The 24467-nt window shown below is 51.3% G+C and overlaps 2 protein-coding genes across 2 annotated transcripts; both read left to right on the forward strand.

Annotated features, from left to right (window-relative positions):
- Positions 1-12211: 12211 nt before the first annotated feature.
- LOC135829100 (uncharacterized) lies at positions 12212-13399 on the forward strand. The gene has a single exon (XM_065341506.1). The coding sequence runs from the start codon at positions 12212-12214 to the stop codon at positions 13397-13399; it is 1188 nt and encodes a 395-aa protein (XP_065197578.1).
- Positions 13400-18020: 4621 nt separating this feature from the next.
- On the forward strand, positions 18021-21563 carry LOC135829101 (uncharacterized). Its single transcript, XM_065341507.1, has 5 exons — positions 18021-18203; positions 18343-18809; positions 19157-19730; positions 19789-21186; positions 21558-21563. Exons 1-5 carry the CDS (start codon positions 18021-18023, stop codon positions 21561-21563), a joined length of 2628 nt encoding a protein of 875 aa, XP_065197579.1.
- Positions 21564-24467: the final 2904 nt, after the last annotated feature.

The raw sequence follows: 24467 nt of genomic DNA on the forward strand, positions 1-24467 counted from the left end.
TGCCGGCAAGACGCCACTGGGATGGGTGTGTATGGCCCAACGCCCAGTGCACCCAGTGATGACGAGTTGTCCGTCAACTATGTGCATGCTTTATACGGCGAATGCAGCATAGACAGCCTGGTCCAGAATTTCTGGAATCTGGAGGCAGTCGGTATGAAGCACGAAGGCACCTACATCACCTCTGCAGAGAAGCTGGCTGAGCAGATCGTTGAGAAATCCATCAGCTTCCATGATCAGCGAGTCACCATGGCAGTCCCATGGATCCACAGCAACGGCGAGCCTAGTGTCACCGATAATCGCGCCATGGCAGACCATCGCGTGTGAGCGGCACTACAGCTCAACGACAGCGCTACGAGTAGATGTGGAATGCAGTCTGAAGTAGCTACGGGCAAATGTGGAGTGCTATGTGCAGTAAACGCAGGCGGCCACGCGCTGAGAGAGCGTTACGTGCGTGTTAACTACAGTCAACACGCGCTGAGAGATCGTTACGTGCGTGTTAACTACAGTTAATACTACGCCTCAACTGAGATATTTAAAACTTATTGGTTGTGATTCGGCTGGAAACCCTCTAGAGGTTACCCTGCGTACGTGCCTGGAAGGTGGAGAAGATGATGTCACCATCAACCATTGTGATCAGACATGCCAATGATGCAGAGTAAGTGGTCAACATTGACCTTATGAAGCTAGACTCAGCTCCTGTATTACCAGACAATGCGGATGTCCACAGCGCTCAGCCGAGCCCTGCCGAGAGTGACAGTGAGAGTGACACTAGTGATAGTGGAGCCTGGGGCCTGAAATTTGACGGCGGAGGCAGTGACTCAGTACCAATGCGATATTGTTCTGGAGTATTTGCGTCTGGAGGGAGAGTTGTAATAGATCGACTAAGTAACTGTCGACGCCACCTCATCTATCTATCTCTCTCTCTCTCTCTCTATCTATCTCTATCTCTCTGTCTATTCCTTTCTTTATATCAAACACATTTACTGTTGATCACTACGTACCAATTATTGTTAGGCTTTGTATTATTAATTCGCGCTGTGGTCGTGACGTTCTTCCTTTTTCCAGTATTATTGTGCGTGCGCATGATGATGTAGGTCGCCATTGTGTCCGTGTCATGTTGGTTCGCAAGCCTTTATCCTTTTTCTCTAGCTCTTTTAGTTTTATATATAGAGGCCGAGTTTTCGGCATCCGCAAGAACGCCACCACCCTTCAAGGATCAAGGCGCAGATGCAGCTGCGAAGATGCAGATGCAGACGCAAACCGTGAATTTTTTTTAATTTTTTAAAAGTTTTATTTCTTCTTGTGCAAAACCAAGTAACTAGTTCAATGTCGAGTGGGCAGTGAGTGTTGCATGTTGGCCAGTGTAGACAGGGTAGTTGACAACAACACCAACCATAATGACATTGCTCTTGTATGTGCATGACTGCTTACTTTCACTTTCTTTTTTTGTGGTGCCATCCATGCAACGTCAACATATTTGTTCGCTTCTAGACCAGGCAGGCACAGTGGGTTGGTCAAAGACCATGATTGAGATACGAGAGGTACCTGGTTCAAGTCCCGCCTGGGAGCGGTTTTTCCAGCCGTGCTGCTACCCACAGTCAACTGGGAACTTGTGGCCAGGCACAAGGGGTACATGGATGCAGCTAATAGGGTCGTTCTCGGCACTTGTGCCAGTGGTTGTGAGACTTATCCACTCACCCCCACCGTTAGGCGCTGCATCTGCCGCTAGGGTTTATCGGGTGTTAGCGGCCGTCGTGAGTTCCCTTCGGGAACGGATACGATAATTTACTTCTTTTTTTTCATGCTAGGTTTTACACTCCATTTCTCTAATAAAATCGTCTTCCATACGGTAGATTGGGAAGTTTAGCTCTGCTCTTTCTAACCGGCATTGGCTTCACTTGTTCCCGCTCATTACAAGTCAGCTATGGCTCCTCATAAGCCAGCTGCTGTCCATTGCTTGGTATTTCACTTCACAACTATTGTAAGTGTGTTGCGGGGATTCCCGAGCTAGTTCCAGGCAGCAATGTGGCGTTGCTTTCAAGCTTGTTGAACATTTGCATGGCAATTCAAGTTACTCAAAGCAGCACACTATCTCCCCAAAAGGTCGTTATTGTCTGTGATAAGCTCGAAGGCATTAGGGATAGGGTAAGAACTTACTACCTCCGCTAAGCTTCGTTGCGTTTTTAGTGTTCTTGTCATGATATTTCTGTCGGTATTAGACATACATGTCAGTGATCTATCCCCTACATAGGGTAGCCGAGTTGTCGTCCATTGTTCTGACAGGCTTTTGAACCTCCACAAAGCGTGGAGTCCTTTGAAAAAATCGGCGAAGCAGAACCGTTTCTCGGCAGGATGTCACCAGAACACAACCCCAGGCGTGCGCGCATGACACCAAAGTACGAAAGTGAGAAACAGTTTGAAATACCGCTGGCTCGAAGAAGTATCCAGGAGCCGGCCAGCGCTCAGGCACTGCTGTACTAGCACGAGTCGATGGTGCGCATCCACACACAACCATAATCAATGCACTTTTGTTTGCAGCGCAGGGGAAATCAAAAATGTTCGACATTCATGTTGTCATGCAGTCGGCGCAAAATCCTGATCTCAACCTCGACGACTTGGCGTTCTTCCACAGCCTGTAGACAGCCGTGTCACTCGTGGCTAAGGAACCTAAAAGGAGCTTCTTCAGGGTGTGGAAACGTTCTGGCACGAATACACCCCTGCGAAGATGGGGAGCGTTTGTTTGCGTCTGTGTGGCTCCTTCCATGGCGTTCCGGAGAGTGGCCACAACTACCAGCGCCACCGTGGAGGTCATCAAGCTCACAGTTCGAGCGAAGAACTTGGCGATCTCCACGATCAAATCGTGTCTTGGCAATTTGTAAATGCTGCGGTACAAAAGCTGGCAGCGCTGGAGGTGAAAGTCAGTGAGGCTCCAGACTCGATGTCATCAGTGAGTGTAAGTCGTCATCGAAGAGTGAAACTGGACGGCTTTGAAACGAGCTGTGTTTCATCTGTCATTATATATCTTTCATATGCTGCTTTTTTCCACTTTGCAAAGCGTGTTCGTAGCCATGGAATGATTTGAACTGAACTGTAAAAACGCAACGAAGTTTTGCTTAACGGAGGAAGTAATATAAAAGAAGCCTCCAAAATACGCCCAATCTTCTGCTGCCAACGACAGGCAATTCAAAAGCACAGCGAGGATGCCTGCAATGAACAAAAGAACTGGTGCAACATTGGCATACCCGAGTGTTCTCCCCATGTGGGTTGGTAGATTGGTTTTGTTCAGGAAAAGAAAGTACGCCACTGGAAATTGAACCAATCAAGTTTGGATGAGACTTCTTCATGCAGATTTACACAAACCACCAGTATTGTACGGGTTACGCACAAAGACATGACTGATTGTGCTGTCCAACTATCTTACCTGCCACTGGAAGTGTAACATTGTGCAGGTGTACAAAGTACCAAAGAATTCCAATCTAGTAGCCGGTTGCTTTACAGAACCATAATTGTGTTCAGTGCGATTTCACATGAAAACATACACCAAATCTCATCAAGACACTTATAAGTATTTTCGAGGTGACCCAAGGTACTCAATAGTGTTGTCTAGGCTGTTGAAGATAGTGAAAACTGTTGTTCTCCTTTGAAAAAGTTTTCCAATTGTGCATGTATTATTGTGCGTACAACAGATGAACATGAGACCTGATACACATGCACTGGACCTCACTATGTACACCCATATAATCTGACTTTTGTGTTCATACGCTAACAAGAATGCACCAGGGATATCCTGACTTACGTCAATATCCTTTGGGTCCAACGAATGTCCAGAATTAAGTAGATATTCTGCTACGGAAACATGACCATTCCATGCTGCACAGTGTAATGGTGTTCCACCAGACTAGAAGTAGTAATGTTAATGAATACAAACCACGTACACACAAACACACATAAACATACACAAATACACACATACACATGACGATTCACAAACACATAAAAATACGCATATGCATGAACACACACACACACATACGCATGCACACATAGACACACACACGCACAAATACACAACCATGCACACAACCATGCATGCGCAAAAACACACACACAGGAACAAACAAACACAGCTGATGAGTAAAGGTAACACCGGCAATGGCATAGGGAGTTCTGGATCATTATCAATGAAGATTTCTTTGGGAATTGATGAACAATTTCCTTGGAGACAAGAATACAATTTCCACTAGTATACTTTCATGCCTGATCATCAGGTGAAATACAGGCAAAATTCAATGAACATGGCATGGCTCATGTTGTGTGTAAGTGTGTGTGCTCTTGCATGTCCAGGAATGTTGAGCCCACACACGCAGGCGTACACACTTGTGTGCGCGCATGAGAGCATTGTTGTTGTACATAACTAGTCCATCACATTTACATGATAGTGGAGTTCAGTAGGATATTGACGTTTCGGTTTGAGACAATTTGTCTTTGGTTAGCTTCCCCTTTCTATGTTTATTACATAAACTTGAGACTCCCAAGTTGGGTGGTCAGTTGTTTTGCGTCGTCGAGTTGTAGTAAGGCCGGTATGTCCAAGAGTCTTACTATTTTCGCCATCATCCAGTAACTTTAGGCATTTTTGTTGCCGTGGCGCGTAGCTCGTGCTCTTCTTCGTTGTGCTTTCCTTTGCACCTTGGAGAATTGTTGGAGCTAGGAGTCAGGTCGCCGAATGTCTCAGTAAACCTTGTCAGTTTTGTGCCATTTTGTCGCGCTCACTGACTGTATAAGATCTGGTTACGTTAGTGGACAGTTTGTCAGAACTCGTAACATTTTGTCCTTCTTCTTTTCACAATAATACATTATAATTCATTGTTCTTGCTCTCATTTGTTCGTGCCGCTATATCACCTTGGTGATGCGGAAGGAGACAGCGTACGGGAGAAGGTACGTCACGATATGAAGAGAAGGCACAGAAGTATACTCCCAAAAAATATTTAACTGCTTAATTCTTCTCTCTGCTCATACAAAAACGAGAAAGCATCAGGGATAATCTGACTTACATCATCCTTTGGTTCCAACGACTGTCCAGAATTAAGTAGATAATCTACTACGGAAACATGACCTTTCTCTGCTGCAATATGTAATAGTGTCTTACCATCCTGGAAGTAGCAGCAACAACAAAGAAAAACCATGTCCACATATACCCACGAGCATATACATGTTGATGCACACGCACACATGAACCCACGCACATACTCATGCATGAACGCACACACACACACACACACACACACACACACACACACACACACACACACACACACACAACACACACACACACACACACACACAAACACAAACACACACATCCAAAAACACACGCATAAATACATACACACACCTCAGACCCCAGACCTCAGACCTGCCCAACACAGAAGCAATGATAGCGAACAGCTACGTTAGACACAGCAACTAGTGCTGGGATTACACACACACACACACACACACACGCACACACACACACACACACACACACACACACACACACACACATACACACACACATACACACACACACACACACACCTTGACCTTGACCTTGATCTTGCCCATTGCGTATGCAATGATAGCGAATGTCGTAAAGTTCAAGTGAGAACGCGAGCGCAGAACTTGGCATGTCGTTTCAGGTCTCCTGGTCGACGAAACGGGCGACCACGGACACAGAGAAGAGGTTAAGGAGCGGGCTGTGGCGGCTGAGTGCTACTCGCAACTCGTCTCCAGCCAGGACGATCTTGGCAACTCTCAAGCCAGGTGGTCATGCCGAGGTCCGCAAGGTCAGTCGACATCACATCTCGCCACCTCTTCTTCGGGCCGTGACGATGACGGGGGGCAGGCAGCTCGCCGAACACCAATTGCGCGCGCACACACACACACACACGCACATCTACTACAACACACAGCAATTTGCGGTTCTGGGGAGTACCGGCCATCAGAGTGAGAGGCTACGGAGAGAAATGCGTAGACATGGCCGAAGCAGAATGTTGGCGGAGCCAAGTTTCTACGAGAGAGGATTCAGGGTCGGCCGGGTAGACACTGCCGGAGCAGAATGTTGGCGGAGCCAAGTTTCTACAAAAGTCTGCGTCCGAGGGACGACCCTGAGTAGCTGGAAATGAACGTGGCCAACACCTCAATTATTCACTTTATCAAAGTTATTAGTGATGAGAAAAGGGAGGTGGGATGGTTTAAAAACACTACGAGCAAACAAGAATGATTCAAACACAGAACGGATCGAAATATATAGCCAGGCAAACTCTGGCAAGACACGTCGAGTGCGACGTCAAACGAATGTCGCATGTCGCGCACGTTGCGCGCCACATACAAATGCCATGGTGACGCCGACGTGGTGAGCTGCCAAGTATCTACCTCGCAATCCGGCATTTTCAGCATCACTTGGAGGGCCATTCATTCCATATCCTGACAGACCACAAGCAGCTGACATTTGCTATTAATCTGTCCTCTTCACGTCATTCACGTGAGTTCTCGTGAGTTTCGTCAACTGTTGTACATTGCCGAGTTTGCGACCGACACTCGCTACATGATTAGCTAGGAGAATACTGTCGCTGATGCTCTATCCCGCCCTGACGTTGATGCTGTTAGCCAATCGCACGCTGTTGATTTCACCGCTTTTGCCACTGCCCAAGAGACTGATGCTTAGTTGGCTACCTACATGTCGAAGCCTGACTCACCACTCAAGCTCCAGCGTCTTCCAGTGCCCGGCAGTACCTCTCTGCTTATCTGTGACGTGTCTACCGGTGTAGCTCGCCCATTTGTGCCGCATAAATTTCGCCATGATATATGTGTGTCTATCCACAGTCTCGAGAGACAACTCACCAGCTATTATCAATGAAGTAATAATTTTCACCTTTCTGTAGCGCATCCTATCGATCACAGCTTTTCTGCTCTGCAGCATTGTTCCTCAAGATTCTGAGCTTTCTGTTTGTCTTTTTCTTTATCATCATCCTGAATGGAACAAGTGAAGTAGGCATTCCCGCTTGCATGGCGATAGTGCGTATAATAATAAAAAAATAAAAAATCACGGTTCGCGTGAGACTCGGCTGGAAGCCGGGTTTTCCGCATCCGTAGGAATGCCACCACCCTTCAAGGATCAAGGCGCAGATGCAGCTCCTAAAGCGGTGGGAGGTGAGTAGATCAGCTCACCAGCAAGTGGTCAAAGACCGAAAATCCCATTCACTGCATCCATGTTTTCCTCGTGCCAGGCCACGAGTTCCCAATTAACTGTGGGTCGCAGCACGGCTGGAAAAAATCCTTCCCCTTCCAAGCAGGCAGGCATAGTGGGATGGTCTAAGACCATGATTGAGAAGCAGAGGGTACCAGGTTCAAATAATATTAACCCTAGAACAGCCAACGGTGTCATTTGACACCGCGCGAGTCAAACCTTTGGAATTACCGAAATCTGGTTAATCAGAATAAGTTCAAATCTTGTGACTATTCCTAATTTTGCTTCCTCTTTCGTCTGCTATAAACCTTTGATTTTTAATTGATGAGGTACCATAATGGCGAGTACGTATACCTAGAACGGCCAACCAGTGTCATTTGACACCTGCACTAAGAAAAGCCATTATTGCAGCCAGATGGAAACAACATGAACACATTTCGAATGTGTCCGCCGTATTGAGTTGCTCGTATGCCAACCAGACAAAAGAAAGGTGCATGGGCAGGAAAATTGCTGAATACAGGACGGAATATATGATCAACATATAACCGTCGGGCGAGAATCGCGAATTTGGGGCGGGTAAACATTAGTGCACAGATTACACAAACACCCTTCAGCTTATGTCCTTGATACTGCACATTCCCTTTCATTTTCCTGTAAATCGCCCCAGAGGAGCCACCGCAGTCTGACGGCCAAGGAAGTACTAGAACGGATGTAGCCTATTACCATGCATGAATCTGAGGACCATGAAAGCGAATTTACCAACTTTATCTTCATTTGATAGATGTTCAAGTGTAGTGACCATTGGCAGTGGTGGATCTGTTCTGTCTACACCTGAGTACCTGTGGATTCAGAATGTAATGAGGTTTACGAGCCTCCAGAGAGCGGACGAGGATTGCGGGATAGTCCAGTCAAGGAATTGTCAGAAACAGTGGCAGGAGTGGTGGAGATCCCGAAATGGATAGTGTTGAGGAAGAGGAATCGCAACTCTGCAACCTAGAGATGGTACACCGCATTATCGCAATGATGGTCCTGGGTAGATAATCTTTTCTAACAACTTGACGAGCTAATAAGGCTCTTGAACCAAACCTCTTCCTCCCCAGCTTCAGGCTAAATGGGTAGGCAGCCGCTGGGATGCCTTCTCTCTCTTTATTGGCCCCGGATGCTGCAGAAGGTGATTGCTAAGTAATAACTGACAACTTCATCATCAGTGCATCGCTGGTCAAGAAACTGACGGAGAAGAAAGAGTTGCAGTATTAACCACTCTGGTAAATTGAAGTGAACTACCATCTAACTTCATTGCCAATAATCGCGGGTTGAATTTTGTTTTTCAAGATCACATTGCAGGATGCAAAGACGGTAGATGTAGGAGATAGAAGTAGGAAGAATTATCAATGGTCCGCCTAGTGTAGACCACCTAGAGCCATATGTTTTACATGGTGAGAGTAGGACACCCCACATCGTCCAATTCTAGCAAAATACGAGATATGTCCTTGACCGTTTCGATCGAATGTGGTGGATCTACTCAACAAAGACTATTCCAGAAGGCGTTCCCCTGCAAGGCGGTTACATAAATGAATAGATGTGACAGGCATCAACGCCTTCACAATATCCCAGACCTTTGCTAGTTCATGCACATCCAGAACACGCTCATTCCTGCACTGGTCAATAAGCTTGTAGATAGTCATGGCGTCTGGTTGCTAAGTGGCAGCCAAGGAGAAGAGAAGGGTATACGTCTTTGAAAGAGTCTAAAATGCAGTCGTTACTAGCCTAATCTTGCAATCATGTCTAGCAGCATATGTGTCAGCTTGGTGAAAAAATGATGCTCATAGTCAGTCCATGTTTGTATTTGTTACTGTGTGTCATTCATCGTGACGGTCGAGTAATCCGATTATTCCAAAGCACATATTCCCAAAAATCAGTTCCTCATGGGCCCAGTGACGTTGACACATTGCTTGTTATTGTACCTCTGTGATTATAAGCAATTCCTATGCAAGTAATTGAGGTTTTGCCAGTAATTGAGTTCATCCTTCGCATTTTTCGTCACGCGTACATTGTATTTTAGTTGCATATAGCCAACAATAGTGTCTGGGTGAATCCTAAAGTGTTGTGTACATCATAACTGCCGCTAGTGATAGCCAGCACTGAAAACAAAAACTATAATAACCGTTATCATAGGTCTTAGACATGGAGATGTATGCAGGTGTCAAATGACACTGTTTGGCCGTTCTAGGAGTACTGAAAGTGGTGGCCGTCCTAGGGTTAAATAATAATAATAATAATAATTCACAGTCTCCGTCATCCTGGTGTTCGTGCTACCCGGTTTTGCTCGCTTTGTTTGGCCATCTATGCAGAAGGATGTTGCCACTTGGACCAAGGCCTGCGACTCGTGCCAGCGAACTAAGGTCCAGCGTCATACCCACTCTGCTATTGGTAGCTTTCCTGTGCCGGCTCAGCGTTTTGATTCCATCCACATCGATGTCGTTGGTCCTCTTCCTTCATGCAACGGAAATCGTTATCTCTTGACGTGCAGTGATCGATTCACCCGGTGGCCTGAGGCGATTCAATCCCCGATGCCACTGCATCCACTGTTGCGTCTGCCTTAGCTTCAGGCTGGATTGCTCGGTTTGGTGTACCTTGTTCGCTTGTCACAGATCGTGGTGCTCATTTTCAGTCGGCCCTCTGGAACAGTTTGATGAAGCTACTGGGATACCAGCGTAAGCGCTATACCGCCTACCATCCCCAGTGCAATGGTTTAATTGAGCGATTACATCGGCATGTCAAGTCATCACTTCGGACTCTCTCTCTGACTCAACTCACTGGCTAGAAGCGCTACCGCTTATTCTGCTCAGCATCCGGACATCGACAAAGCCTGATAGCAACTGTTCAACGTCAGAACTGGTCTACGGTACAACGCTGCGCCTTCCTGGTGAATTCTTCCCATCTAGTTCCCTGACTCCTGCCAGCGACCGCAGTGATTACGCATCTCATCTGTCTACCTTCCTGCGGTAGATCCGTCCTCTTCACGTCCGTACTAGCATGAATCCTGTCTATCTGCCCAGCGATTTGGACACAGCCGCTGAAGTGTATTTGCGCCGTGACGCAGTTCGGCTACCACTCCACCCGCCGTATGATGGTCCTTTCCCCGTGGTCAAGCGCACTCCCAAGTACTTCACTCAGCGTATCAATGGTATGGACCAGACTGTCTCTGTTGATCGTGTTAAGCCTGCGCATTTGCTTGATTGACTTGCTGCGCTGGGCATCATCCGCTTTCCGCTACTAGTGTTTCATACTGTACTTCTTTCCTGTATTTTTTGATTTCTTATCATTCACTTGATTGTTCCCGCACTCGTTCTCTGGGTGGGAATACTGTGGCAGTACGACTCTAGACTCGGACCCCCTTGGGCATATAATTTAATACTTATCATGAAATCGCATCAGCAACTTTAATTTCCCTTTTCTAAATTCGTCATGCATGTTTCTTATTCCTCATGCTTGTACATTTGGTTTGTGTCCTATCCTGTATCATGTTATCCTTTCACCCATTCACGACATAGTCCTTCCCCTGCCTGTCGCCATGTATAGACGGTACGTGACCTCACACTACCCCCGTGCTACGCACGATTCCATGCTCTGCTGGGCATGGCCTCCCTGACTCTTCCCTATAATTATCTACACTCATCTGTCTGTAAAATAAACCACTTCCTTATGTCAGTGCATGGCACAACATGGTGTCAAAAGTTAGTCAACCAGGTCTACACTTCGAGTAGAAATGGCCAAGCTCGCGCCGCCTGCAGACTTTGATTTCTCCATTCCAGATGCCTTGCCGGCTTGGAAACGCAGGTTTGTGGGATATTGCCTCGCCTCAGAGCTCAATGCGAAAGACGAGAAAGCACAAATCTCTACGTTGCTCTACTGGCTGGCCCCAGAGGCCGAAACTGTCCTCGATCAACTGGTATTTGACGCCTTTGGAGACGAGGACAAGCATGACAAGGTCATGACGAAGCTGGACGCTTACTTTACGCCAGCACTGAACGTGTTTCACCAGAGGACCATTTTCCAACAGTGCGTCTACCTTCCAGGAGAGTCCGTGGAAGAATTTGTTCGGAAACTTCACGCCGTAGCAAAATTCTGTGACTTCGGTGACCAGAAGGACAACAGAATTCGAGATCGCCTCGTGGCTCACCTTCTGGATCGTCAAGTCGCCAAGGAGCTGCAGCAGATTGAGCCCACAAAACTCACCCTCACGGATGCAGTTCTCAGGGCCAGGCAGGCCAAGAAAATCTCCGGAGACGTTGCAGCACAAGCCGCCAGGCCGCAAGTCAATGCTGCATCCCGCTTTGGAGGAAAGCAGCAAGATGCAAGGAGTCGTCTACAGCGCAGTGACATTCCATCGAAGCCTGCATTAACGCCATCCATGCAGAGGAAGAGCGGCACTTCATCTTCAACAAGTCCGTGATGTGGCCACGCTGGTTCGCACAAGAGCAACGGTTCTGCGTGTCCTGCATCTGGTCGCAAGTGTAATTCATGCGGAAAGAAGGGCCACTTCGCCGCCGTCTGTCTTTCCACTCCAGCAACCACGCGTGGTGCCAGAGCTGTCGGAAATGAATCCTTGCGTCCCCGTCGCCACTCATGGGTGTTGTGGTAGAGCTGTCATCCAACACCAGTCCTTCCCAGTCAACTGACCTGGTCAGTAAGTCGGCCTGTTTGCTCGACAAATTTGTTATTCAAGATCGACACAGGTGCTGATGTATCGTGTATCATGCACTCCACTAACAGAATCTCGTACAACGCCCTGTACTCACACCATCCAGTACCAAACTCCTTGGTCCATCTGGTGCACCTCTATCCATCAAGGGTCAGTTCACTGGAGACACCATGCACAAGAGTGAACAGTTCTCTGTGGAGATCGGAAGGAACAGCACTACGAAGTCGGCCTGCTCTGGAAGTCGGCGGAGCGTCCAGCCGACAACTATGCGCAGACCATGGCAACGGCGTCGCGACTTATGGCAAGGCTCGACCGCAACGGCCGGCGGGCGCTGTATGACGACGTCCTTCTGTGCGAGTACGGTGAGCTGGGCGCGATCGAGCTTGAGCCGGACCCGTCGACGGCGGGATACTACATGCCGCATCATGCAGTATTCAAGGCCGAATCCACGACGAAGACGCGCGTTGTTTTCAATGCGTCCGCGTCACAGGCCGGCTGTGAGTCGTTGAACGCTCTGCTGGACCCGGGCCCGTCGTTACTACCGAGCTTGGCAGGCTTGCTGATTCCGTTCCGGGAACAGCCGGTCGCCGTGCAAACCGACATCAGGAAGGCCTTCGTTATGATCGGTATGAAGGAGGCCGACCGGCGCTATCTCCGATTTCTGTGGAGCGATGCGTCAGGCAAGATGCAGGTCTGGCGACTGGCGAGGGTGCCGTTTAGGGTGAATTGTTCACCGTTTCTGCTCACAGCAGTGCTGCGGACGCACCTGGAGTCCGCGCTGGAGCATGCCACGCCGACCGAGGCAGACATCTTTGGCCGGTTGCGCGACAGTCTGTACGTCGATGACTGCATCGCCAGCGTGCAAACGAATGACGCGGCACGCCAGTTCAAGAAGATCAGCACCGCGTGCCTGGAGACAGCGGGCATGGATCTGCGGAAGTGGAAGTGCAATGTTTCGCTTGGAGATGACGAGGTACAGTCGAGCGGCAAGGTGCTCGGTCTCTGCTGGAATGGCGAAGAGGATTCGCTTCGCATTCCGGTGCCTCCAGACTGTGACGATCCGACGACAAAGCGCCAGCTGCTGCACTGCGTGGCCAGCCTGTACGACCCTCTCGGGTTCGCGTCGCCGTACGTCCTGCAGGGAAAGCTGTTCCTCAAGGAGCTATGGCAGGAGGCTGTCGCGTGGGATGACCGGGTGGCTGCAAGCATGCAGGTGTTGATCCGGCGATGGTGGGGAGAGAGGACAGCTCTGCAGCACCAGCCACTGCCGCGCTACCTCAGCTGCAGCGCCGAAGCAGTGATATATCTGTTTGTCGACGCCTCTGAGAGCGGGTTCGGCTGCTGTATCTACGCCACGTGGCCCAGAGTCAGCGAGCTGATCTTCAGCAAATCCAAGGTTGCTCGGATGAAGCAGCAGACCCTGGCACTGATGGAACTGCAGGCAGCATTTGTCGGCAGTCGCTAGCTGCATTTCGTCGCAGGAGAGGTGCGCCTGCCTATCAAGGAGACGCACGCTTGGTTGGATTTGATGACGATGCTACAGTGGATCGCCGGCCAACCCCATCGCTGGCAAACGTACGTCGCCAACCGGGTCAGCGAAATCCAGGACGTATCCAACGGCCTAGGAATGGAGTGGCATCACTGTCCAGGCAGCGACAACCCGGCCGACCTGGCAAGTCGTGGTGCGACACTGAAGGAGCTGCATCAATCGAGCTGGCAGCATGGTCCCGCCTGGCCAATATGACCAACAGTAGAGTGCACCGAAGAAGAGTTACCAGTGAAGGTGAATGTCGTCACCGCCAGCTTGGAGCCCGAGCAGCTCTGGTGGTCGCGCTTATCGAGGTGGCCACGCTTGCTGGGAGTCGCCAAGTGTCTGCTGAGCTGGCGTCCCCAGAGCCGCCCACCGTTGTCGACTCAAGATCTGGAGAGACGAGCCAGGGCACTCGTGTTCCAGAAGGTGCAGCTGGAGCTCTTCCCGGAGGAAGTCAAACGGCTGTTGGCAGGTCAACTGGTGCTGAAGGAGTCGAAGCTCTTCCAGTACCAGCCGTTCATCGACGACGACGGGGTGATGCGAGTTGGCGGCCGGCCGGCTGGCGTCAAGCGACTTGACGTACGGCGCTAAGCACCCGGTCCTGCTCGCTAAACACCACGTCGCCGAGATGTTTTTGCGCCATCTCCACCTGAAGTCACTACATCAGGGTGTCGAGAGTGTGCTAGCTCTTGCGCGGCAGCAGTATTGGATCATTGGCGATAGACGCGCGTTGCGCAGCGTGAAGAGCAAATGCGTTATCTGTCGTCGGCAGGATGCGCGAGCCGCGGATGAAGTTTCCGCACCGCTACCACGAGACCGCGTGGTGCACCAGCGTCCCTTTGGATTATGCGGAGTGGATTATGCCGGCCCTCTCTATGTCAAGGATGGCGGCAAGGCATGGATCGTGCTGTTCGTGTGCGGCACCACCCGAGCTGTCCACATCGACCTGGTGCGGAGCTTGGAGAAGATAGCGTTTCTCCTGGCGTACCGGCGGTTCTGAGCACGGTGGGGAGAGCCAGCCTGCATCCGTTCAGACAACGGCACAACGTTCCGAGCAGCGGCGAAGACGTTGTCGGCAGAGTGGCTGTTCAACCCACTAGCGGCACCGTGGTTCGGCGGGTTTTTAGAGCGGCTCGTTGCCGCCGTGAAGCGCCCGCTAGTCAAAGTGCTTGGCAAGGCGTTGGTGAAGGAGTGCGAGTTGCGCACCCTGCTGTGTGAGATCGAGGCTGCTGTCAACGACCGTCCACTGACACACGTTGGCGGTTTGGACTCCGAGCCGCCTCTCTCGCCCGCGATGCTGTGTGGGAAGCTCTGGCCCGGCGCGGCGGAGGTCACCGATCAGCACGTGACGGCCGAGCAGTTGGGTCGGCGTCAGAAGTACGTTACTGCTTTGACGGGACACCTGACGAGCCGGTGGCAAGAGGAGGACCTGGTCACCTTGAATTTGTACCATGCTGGGCGCTCGTCGCCGATCGTGGTTGATGATGGCGTCCTCATCATTGCTGACAACAAGCGGCGCCAGCGCTGGCAGATGGGCAGAGTCGTCAAGCTCTTTCCTGGGCGTGACGGGCGAGTCAGAGTGGCTGAGGTCCGTGTCATGAAGGAGAATGGAGAGTGCTCTTCTGTGCTGAGTCCGATTCGGCGCTTGGTTCCTTTGGAGCTGATCGCCTCGGGCGATCGTGACCCGGTGTGAGTGGTCGAGGAGCAGCCTGCGGACGAACCCGTGCTAGTTGTCGACGCCGGTCACGCCAGTTGCGGTGCCATTGCTAGAGGCTCCACAGTCATCAGAGCCAGCGCCAGCGGGCCCGCCTGCAAGATCGACCCGTACGCGCACAATTCGGCCTCCAGCTCGCTACGCCTGAGAAGACTTTGGTGGGGAGGATGTCGTGCAACCACTATTGAGTGTGAAAGTCTTTGAATATCTGTAGATGAACAATCTTACATTCCAGTTACTTTGTTATTGTTTCTGTTCAAAGATTTCTGTTTCTACATTGTGCATTTTTTTGATGTGTGCATGCTGTTCGCTTGTCACTTTGGGATCGAGCCGCGGCGCTGTGTCGCGCTGTGGAGTTTTTTGTCATACATATGTACGCGGTACGAGAGACAGTTCTGTACTGGCAATTCATAGTACCAGCGCGTACTTGACTGGAGGTTTTCCATGTTTTCCATTCATATAATTTTGTGTTTTGGAAATACATAAATTCACTTTTGGTTTGGGAAAGACAATGCTCGATGGCGTTGTGAAGTTGCTGCAGCCGTTCCCAAACACCCAGAGTGCTGCGCAGCCATGTGCACCTGACACACAAACTAGACCCGTGCCTGATCCACAGCATAGTGCGCCCCCTCAGCGTGAGCTGTTTGCGCAGCACGGTCTACCCGTTTCGACTTTGCATGCGTCCGGCCCGTATACATGCTGCTCAGCCCGCCGTTCTAACTTTGGATAGTGTGTCGCGTACGCACGAGCTGTTCGCACAGCGCAAAACGCCGGCAGTAGGCCAATTCCAGCACCCTGTCACGCACCAGGTGACCTTCTTGGCTGCAGGGCAGTTTGTGCCACCAGCAAGAAATGGTCCAGTGCCAGGGCGGACAGTCCTGCTAAATGCGACAGCAGCCCCGTTCGTAGCAATGCCGGCTACACCTGTGCTGACCCACAGTGACCCACCATCTCCCCGGGAACTGTTCCTGCAACAGCAGCTGGAACGTGTGCATTCTGAGCTGGCCATCCACCAGACATTGAGTGAGGGTCCTCCTCAGGCCACCCAACTGAAGGTGCCCCCTCCACCACCAGCACATCCGGAACCACAATCCAGGACCACCAACCGCTTCCATGCTCGGCAGACGATGGCAAAGGATCTACCACTCTTTTCCGGAGCCCCAGAGGAGTGGCCTTTGTTCAGCCACCACAACGGAGTGTGGGTTCTCAAATGCCGATAATCTCGTGCACCTTCAGAAATGTTTGCGGGGAAAGGCCAAGGACGCCGTGTCTGGACTGCTAGCAGTACCAGACAACATCAACGAAGTGTTTCGTACTCTTGAACTCCGTTTCGGCAGGCCCGAGCTTGTGATCGGCGCCCTGATCCAGAGAGCCAGGTACTTCAGCACCATCAGAAATGATGATTTTGACGGCATAATGGCTTTCACTACGTCCGTCCAGACACTCGTCGACACAATGAGTCTGCTGAACAGCGTCGGACACTTATATAACCCGCAACTCCGCCAGGAGCTTGTCTCCAAGCTACCAGCAAGTCTGCGGCTGCAGTGGGGGAAAGTGATGCAGTCGTCAACGTCGGGTGACATCAGTATCGCTCTATTCTCCAAATGGTTATTGGAAATAGCAGAAGCTGCCGCACATGTGTACGTACCACGTACCGGAACTCAAGTGCCGGACAAGACAGGTCGTCGTCCAGAGGTGAACTACACAATCACCAGGGATCCAGCTGATACCAAGCCGTCAAGCAAACGCGATGGCAAGAAATCCTGTGATGGCTGTGGAACAGGCGAGCACGACATCCGCAAGTGCTCGGAGGTTGGTGGCAAGCCTATCCGTCAGCTGTGGAAGATCTGTAGAGAGAACCGCCTCTGCTTTGCCTGCCTAAACCACGGCCACATGCTGAAAGACTGCTCTCGAAGCAAAAAGTGTGAGGTAGATGGCTGTCAGGAGCCACACCACCCTCTGCTTCATCACGCCCCCAGGTCAGACGTGATGAATGCCACCCATGATATATCCGCTGACGAAGCGCCGACCGATGCAACGGAGTCCACCGATGCGGCGGAATCTGTCAGCGCAACCGCCACACGGAATCATGTATTGCTCCGTGTCATGCCGGTCACACTGGAAGGACCCAGTGGAACAGTTGAGACCTCAGCACTGTTCGACGAGGCATCCACAGTGACATTGATCAACGCAGACCTGGCACGGCGCCTAGGCGCTACTGGGCCCAGTGACCCTCTGTCCCTGAAGTGGACCAACGGCATCACACAGCAGGACAGAGCGACTGAGAGAGTCAACCTCACTATCCGTACTAGCAGCTCTGCATCTTTCGTCCTCACCAATGTGCGGACTAGGCAAGGCCTAACTCTAGCAGCGCCACCGGTCGATCTGGACAAGGTCAAGAGCAAGTGGGGCCACTTGCACGGTATTGACCTGTCGAAGTGTAACGGCTCACCAACGCAACTGCTGATTGGTCAGGACCACGGCCACCTGACTGTGGCACGGGAAGTTATTGAGGGACCGCCCAATGCTCCCATGGCATCCCGGACCAAACTCGGCTGGGTCATCCATGGCAGCCTCTGCGGACAGCTTCGCAACCGAGTGGACCCGCACATCACGCTGACTATGTGGGAGAAGTCCGACCATGACACTCTGAACCAGTTGGTCGAGGACAGATTCACCGTAGAGAACTTTGGCGTAAAGCTGTGCGCAGAAACACTGAAGTCGTCAGCGATTGCTCACGTTGAAACGTTGCTACAACATACGAGCAAATGGATCGATGGCCGCTACGAGACGGGCCTGCTGTGGAAGCAGGACTGACCACAGCTCCCAGGAAGCTATGACATGGCATTCGGTCGCCTCCGTCACCTGGAACGGAAGATGGATGCCCAGCCAGAATTTGCAGCCAAGTACGAGTCCAAGGTCAATGACTACCTGAAAAAGGGATACGCGCGCAAGCTCTCACCCGATGAAGCTACCAACATCAGCGGCCTTACCTGGTACCTACCGCACTTCGGGGTGTACAAAGTCAACAAGCCCGGCAAATTGAGATTTTTTTCGACGCGGCTGCAAAATCGCTGGCACAAGTCTGAATGATGCGCTAGTCCAGGATCCAGACCTACTTAATTCTCTGGTTGGTGTCCTACTCCGCTTTCGACAATTCAAGGTAGCCTTCGGCGAAGACATCAAAGAGATGTTCCACCAAGTGCATATCCGGGCAGACGACCAGTCGGCACAGTGTTTTCTCTGGCATGGTAACCGCCGCCATGGCGACCCTGAGCAATACTGCATGCAGTCCATGATCTTCGGTGCTGTTTCATCGCCCGCATCAGCGCAGTATGTGATTAAACACAACGCACAGCAGTTCGCTACTCAGTACCCAGAGACGGCCACCGCTATCCAAGAGGACTACTACATAGATGATTACTTCGATAGCCGCAGTACAGAAGCTGAGGCAACCAAGATGGTGGCTCTGAACATCAAAGTTCAAGCTCGTGGTGAATTCAAGGTGTGTAACTGGGTGAGCAGCTTGCACACTGTCCTCCAGAGCATCGCCCCAGAGCTCCGCGCCGTGGGTGACGTCACGTTCACCGCCAACACTGAGCTGCCAGTGGAGCGTGCGCTAGGGTCGAGGTGAAACCCGAACAGTAACCGCTTCCTGTTCACCGTGCATCCATCACGCCTCAACCAGCTGTCCGATTCGTCATTACGCCCAACCAAAAGAGCGGTCCTGAGTCACGACATGTCCGTGTTTGATCCACTTGGTCTGTTAGCTGGGGTCACAGTGCCTGCCGGAGTATTGCTGCAGGACGTACGGCTCAGTGGCATCGGCTGGGATGATGAGCTCCCAACTAGTCTACTAGCTCGGTGGCGTTCGTGGTGCCAACAGCTACTCGACTTCAACAAGTTTGCACTGCCCAGGTGCTACTAAGTCAAGATCCCTGGATCCCTGGATCCCTGCATGTCTTCTGTGATTCAAGTTCGAAAGCATTCGCAGCAGCTCCCTACCTCAGTGCCGAAGATTTGGAGGGCATCGAGAGTTGCCTAGTATCAGCCAAGGTACGTGTGGCACCACTGAAGCCCATGTCTATCCCACGTCGGGAGTTGCAAGCAGCCGTACGCGGCGTCCGTCTTGCCCAGATGTTGAGAAAAGAGCTCAGAATCGAATGGCAGCTTACAGGGTTCTGGACCGATTCGAGAACCGTCTTGCAGTGGGTACAGTCCGATGCCCGGCAGCACAAGCCATTTGTGGCTCCTGGCATCGAAGAGATCCTAGAACACAGCACGGCAAAGGACTGGCGCTGGGTGCCGACAGCAGAAAACGTCGCCGATGATGCTACTCGGTGTCTCTCTGTTGAAGAGCTCTGTGAGGGAAGATGGTGCAAAGGCCCTTCATTCCTGCGAACACTCAAGTGTGAGTGGCCACAACAGCCATCGCCCCCAGCAACAGCCACCACTGACCCAGAGCGGAAGTCCGAGTTCGCTACTCTAACCGTTCATGTCGAGCCGCCCACACAGCTCAGCGAAGCCCTGCCTGAGGCTACCAATTTCATCGTGGGCGAAACTCGTACGCACCACAGCCAGGTTCATGCGTTTCGTGCACAACATCAAGGCAGCAGCCAGAGGCCAGAAGAGCGACATGAAGTCGTCGCCGCAGATTGAAGCAGATGAATTCGAAGCTGTACAACCGCTACTGTGGCGCAATGCTCAGGCCAAGGCATTCTCAGAGGACATCAATGCACTGGACAACAGACAACCTCTACCAAGCAATAGTCGACTACGACAACTGACACCTCTGGTGGACAAACATGGAGTTCTCCGACTCAGGAGTCGTTTGGCGAAAGCCGATTGTCTCAACCACTCAACGAAACAACCTGTTGTCCTGGCCCCTGAGCAGCCGTTCACAAAGCTACTAATCCAGCACTACCACCAAGCCGCTGGCCACCAATGTCAAGAGCTGGTGTTGAATGAGATCCGCCAGCGCTACTGGGTCCTGACTGGTCGCTCCGCAGTCAAGCTCTTGTGGATACTGTCCCAGAAGTGCAAGAATGCAAGCCGCAAACCGCAAGTGCCGATGATGGGCGACCTACCAGCCTCGCGCCTCACGCCCAACATCCGTCCGTTCGCAACGACAGGAGTCGACTACTTTGGTCCTCTGACAGTGAAGGTGGGACGACGTTATGAGAAACGCTGTGGCGTGCTATTCACGTGCCTCGTTACCCGCGCAGTGCATCTGGAAATCGCAACCAGTCTTACCATGGCGATCCGGCGGTTCACAGCCCGGCGTGGTCACCCCGCCAAGATGTACTCCGACAATGGCACAAACCTGCATGGAGTAGATAAGGAGCTGTCGACAGCACTGTCGGCCCTGCAACAAGATCAACTCACCACAGAGCTGACACTGCACAGCATCCAGTGGCATTTCAACCCGCCAGCCGCGCCGCACATGGGTGGAGTCTGGGAGCGTTTGGTGCATTCGGTGAAGAGTGCCCTCCGGGCCATCATGGATGTGCGTACGCCGTCCGACGAGGTGCTCGCTACAGCTTTCGCAGAGGCTGAAGTCCTTGTAAACAGTAGGCCACTGACACACGTTTCTGTTGATCCTTATGATCCGGAGGCATTGACGCCGAGTCATTTAATGATCAGCACGTCCAGTCCCAACCACCCCATCACCGCCAGTACTGATGCTGATTTGTGCCTGCGGAAGGGATGGCGTATAGCTCAGTGTTTAGCTGACATGTTCTGGCAGCGATGGGTGAAAGAGTACCTGCCAGAGCTGTCTCGGCGAACAAAGTGGCACAAGGACCATGCAAGTGCAGCTGACTTGGCAATGGATGATGTGGTCATCATCGCCGACAGCAACCTACCCCCAGGAAGTTGGATTCGTGGTAGAGTCGTCGCCACTCACCCCGGCAAGGATGGTCGTGTACGTGTTGTGGATGTAAAGACTCAGATGGGTACATGCCGCAGGCCAGTAGCTCGGTTGTGTAAGCTGGACGTACACAAGCAGGTATGAACTCTCGTGTGGCGGCGGACACTGGTGACTTGTTTATGGTTTGTCGTAAAAGCCGATGTTTAGACTTGCCGCTTTTTGCCAGACTGTCTGTTATGTTTTTTTTTAAATTGATAAGCCTCCCGGGTTGCCTTACCGGGGGGAGAATGTTACAGCCATGGTGTTACAGACACTGGAACGTGAATTCACAATTATTGTATTTGCTCGTTCGAATTTATTTGTATTTTGTTTCTCTCACCTTTCACTTTTCCCGTGGTTGATCACGTACCTGCGTGCTCCACTCTGCTGCAGTTACAGGCAGCTACTCTACATGCAGTCGAGTCGATTCTATTGTGTATCTGAATGTCTCCTTGACAATATCTGTCTAGCTCTAAGTAATAAGAATTATATTCCTTTTCTCTTCTCTTTCTCTTCTCCTCTTTGATTTCTTTATTTTCGCTTCTCTCAGTTATTTTGTTTTTGTTTGTATTTCATACTAGTTTCGGTACACTATCGCTCTATCTGCATGATGCGATGCAGTTTATGGATGTCGTCGCTTCTTAGGGCGCCGTGCCTGCATCTTTGGAGCGCAGTGCACCGGATGCGCAGTGACCTCAACGATGTACGCCAGAGCTAGGCATCTCTTTTGGCTTCATGTTTCCTTTTGCGCTGCCAGCTTTTCTGCTTGAGGCTACATGTACACGTGTCGATCTTTGCTTTTCAGGACTCTTGCAGATTCAGTTTTTTTTTCACTTGGTAAAGAACAAGAACAAGTAACGGTTGGAAGGAAATCTTGTCTACCACGGCCAGAGGGCCGCAACACCGACCCCAGCAAAGTTTCTGCCATTGAAGACCTCAAGGAGCCTATGAATGTTCCTGAGCTCCACCGTGCCTTGGGTCTGTTCACATACGTCGCCAGATTCATCCCAGAATTGGCTACGATCTCAGCGCCCCTACGTCAGCTCCCGCACACCGACACTGAATGGTTCTTGGACTCCCCACAGCAGGACGAATTCGGCTGAAAGAGCTCTCCGTTTCAGCCCCGTGCTTAGTGCACTATAACCCCAAGCATCCCATCATGGTCAGTGCAGAAGCCAGCAGCTATGGCATTGGTGGTGTTCTTCTGCAGAAGCACAATGGCGACTGGCGCCGAGTGGCCTACGCCTCCCTTTCACTGACCAAGACGGAACAAGGCTACGCACAGATAGAAAAGGAATGCCTCGCAGTGGTGTGGACGAGCGAAAGGTTAGACCAGTACCTCTTCGGCGCTCCCAGGTTCATCGTGCAGACGGACCACAAGCCGCTAGTACCGCTGATCAACACCAGAGACCTGGACAAGGTTCGCATCTGATGCCAACGAATGTTGCTCGGCTTCCTCCGGGACGAAGTTCATGCCATACACGTTCCCGGCAAGGATCTGGTGATGGCTGACACGCTTTCACGAGCACCAGCATCAGGCATGGTTTTATCAACTACTGCCGAAGATCCCACGAGTCCATCCGTTCTCGCCAACCTAGCCAAGGCTTCCGTGTTATCCAGTGTGATGCGCTACGTAATCCATGACTGGCCTGTTACCATTCCTGACTGTTGTAATATCTGGACTCTATTATGCGTACACTACTGTACACTTATGACTGTATGCGTTGCATGCTGTATGTACGTCACACAGGCCGTTTCCCGTAGGCCAGAACTTTGATGTGCTTCACTGGCTCGGGACTTCTCTGGTTTTTCAATTACCTACTGGTTGTGCATTTCTTGCTCCTCATTAGTTTACTCGTCCATGTCTCCTTGTCCATATTGTGAATAATACTACACTGACGACATCAAGCCATTCCATCTTGAGCGAAGCCAGTTGTTTCACATGCAAGGTGTCCTGTGCCACGGCTTTCGCCTGGTTTTTCCGTCCAAGCTACAGCCTGAGATCCTCCAGAAGCTGCACGATGGTCACCAAGGTGTCACAAAGAGTAAAGCCCGTGACCGCTTCTCGTCGTGGTGGCCAGATATTTCTGCCGACATCGAGGCGTACGTCGCCAAGTGCACTACCTGTATCAAGCAGCTCCATCAGTCTTCAGAGCCACTCCAGACAACTCTGTTCCCCGAGCGTCCGTGGCAGTGTATCACATCGGATCTCTGTGATGTCGACGGCCACCAGTACCTGATCACCGTCGACTCTTCCTCCTGTTAAATTGATGTCGCTTGTTTCTCGTCGACTACGTCACGAGCCGTCATTACTCTATCCGGACATCTTCGTTAGCGATAACGGGCCACAGTTTGCTTTCGACGCTTTTGCACAGTTTATGTTGTCGTGCAACATCACGCATCGGACCAGCAGCCCAAAGCATCCTCAAAGCAACCGCAAAGGAGAACGCGGCGTGCAGACTGCCTAACGACTCATCCCTGTGTTGTACATGTGGCTGCGCTTGTGTCTCTTTGTTGTACATGTGGTTGCACGTGTAGCTCTTTGTCGTTCATGTGGCTGCTTTTGTGTCTCTTTCTTGTACATGCTGCTGAGTCGTGGTACATGCTGCTGCGCTGTTTTCGACTCCTGCGTACATGCGGCTGCACCGTCTTCTGTCCCCGTTGGTACACACTTGCTCGTCTTGTCCCCGTTGTACGCCTTCACTTTAATATATTCTGTTGTCTCGTCTTGTCTCAGTGTCAGTCGTCCGTCGTTCGTTGTCAGTGTTAGTTGTCTGATAATTATGAGTTCTCCAGTCGCCTTGTGAAATGAAGTCAGAGAAAACGCTCTCTAACAATATGTACTGTTCCTGTGTTGTGTGGCGTGGCGAGGAGCGTAGAGGCAGTTTGTTCGCGGTTCCAAACCCGTGACGACACCTGTGCCAGGTGATCTACAGCAGTCTCTCTTAGCCTATCGCTCTACACCCCTTGCCAACGGCTATTCGCCCGCCGAACTCTTATACGGCCGCAGGCTCCGCACCAATCTTCCGTGCCCACCTGATCTCCTGCAACCATTCTGGCCAGACATCACCGCTCTCCGGACCAAGGAGCAGGAGGCTAAGCATCGCCAAGAAGATCACTTCGATCAATGCTTAGCAGCCAAGTCGCTCTCCCCTCTGCCATTGGAAGCGAAAGTGTGGTTCGACAACAAGCGCTAGGGTACAGTGGTTGAGCAACTCACCGATCGCTCCTACAACATCGCCACCTCATCCGGTCTTCTGTGAAGTTGGTTCTGCCAGTGACTCCTCCCGGACCGGTGCCAGCAGTACCACCGGCCGCGCTAGTCCCGCATCAACAGCCTGCGTCTACGTCACAGCCAACTCTCCGTGCTCGCAACAACA

The sequence above is a fragment of the Sycon ciliatum genome, chromosome 13 (assembly GCF_964019385.1).
Source record: "Sycon ciliatum chromosome 13, ocSycCili1.1, whole genome shotgun sequence".
Lineage (NCBI taxonomy): Eukaryota > Metazoa > Porifera > Calcarea > Leucosolenida > Sycettidae > Sycon > Sycon ciliatum.

Coding starts and splice junctions, on each gene's coding strand:
- LOC135829100 (XM_065341506.1), top strand. CDS start 12,212: ATGGCAACGGCGTCGCGACTTATGGCAAGGCTCGACCGCAACGGCCGG.
- LOC135829101 (XM_065341507.1), top strand. CDS start 18,021: ATGGCATTCGGTCGCCTCCGTCACCTGGAACGGAAGATGGATGCCCAG. Junction 18,204..18,342: donor CGCACTTCGGGGTGTACAAA/GTCAACAAGCCC, acceptor CGACAATTCAAG/GTAGCCTTCGGCGAAGACAT. Junction 19,731..19,788: donor CTGAGGCTACCAATTTCATC/GTGGGCGAAACT, acceptor CACAACATCAAG/GCAGCAGCCAGAGGCCAGAA.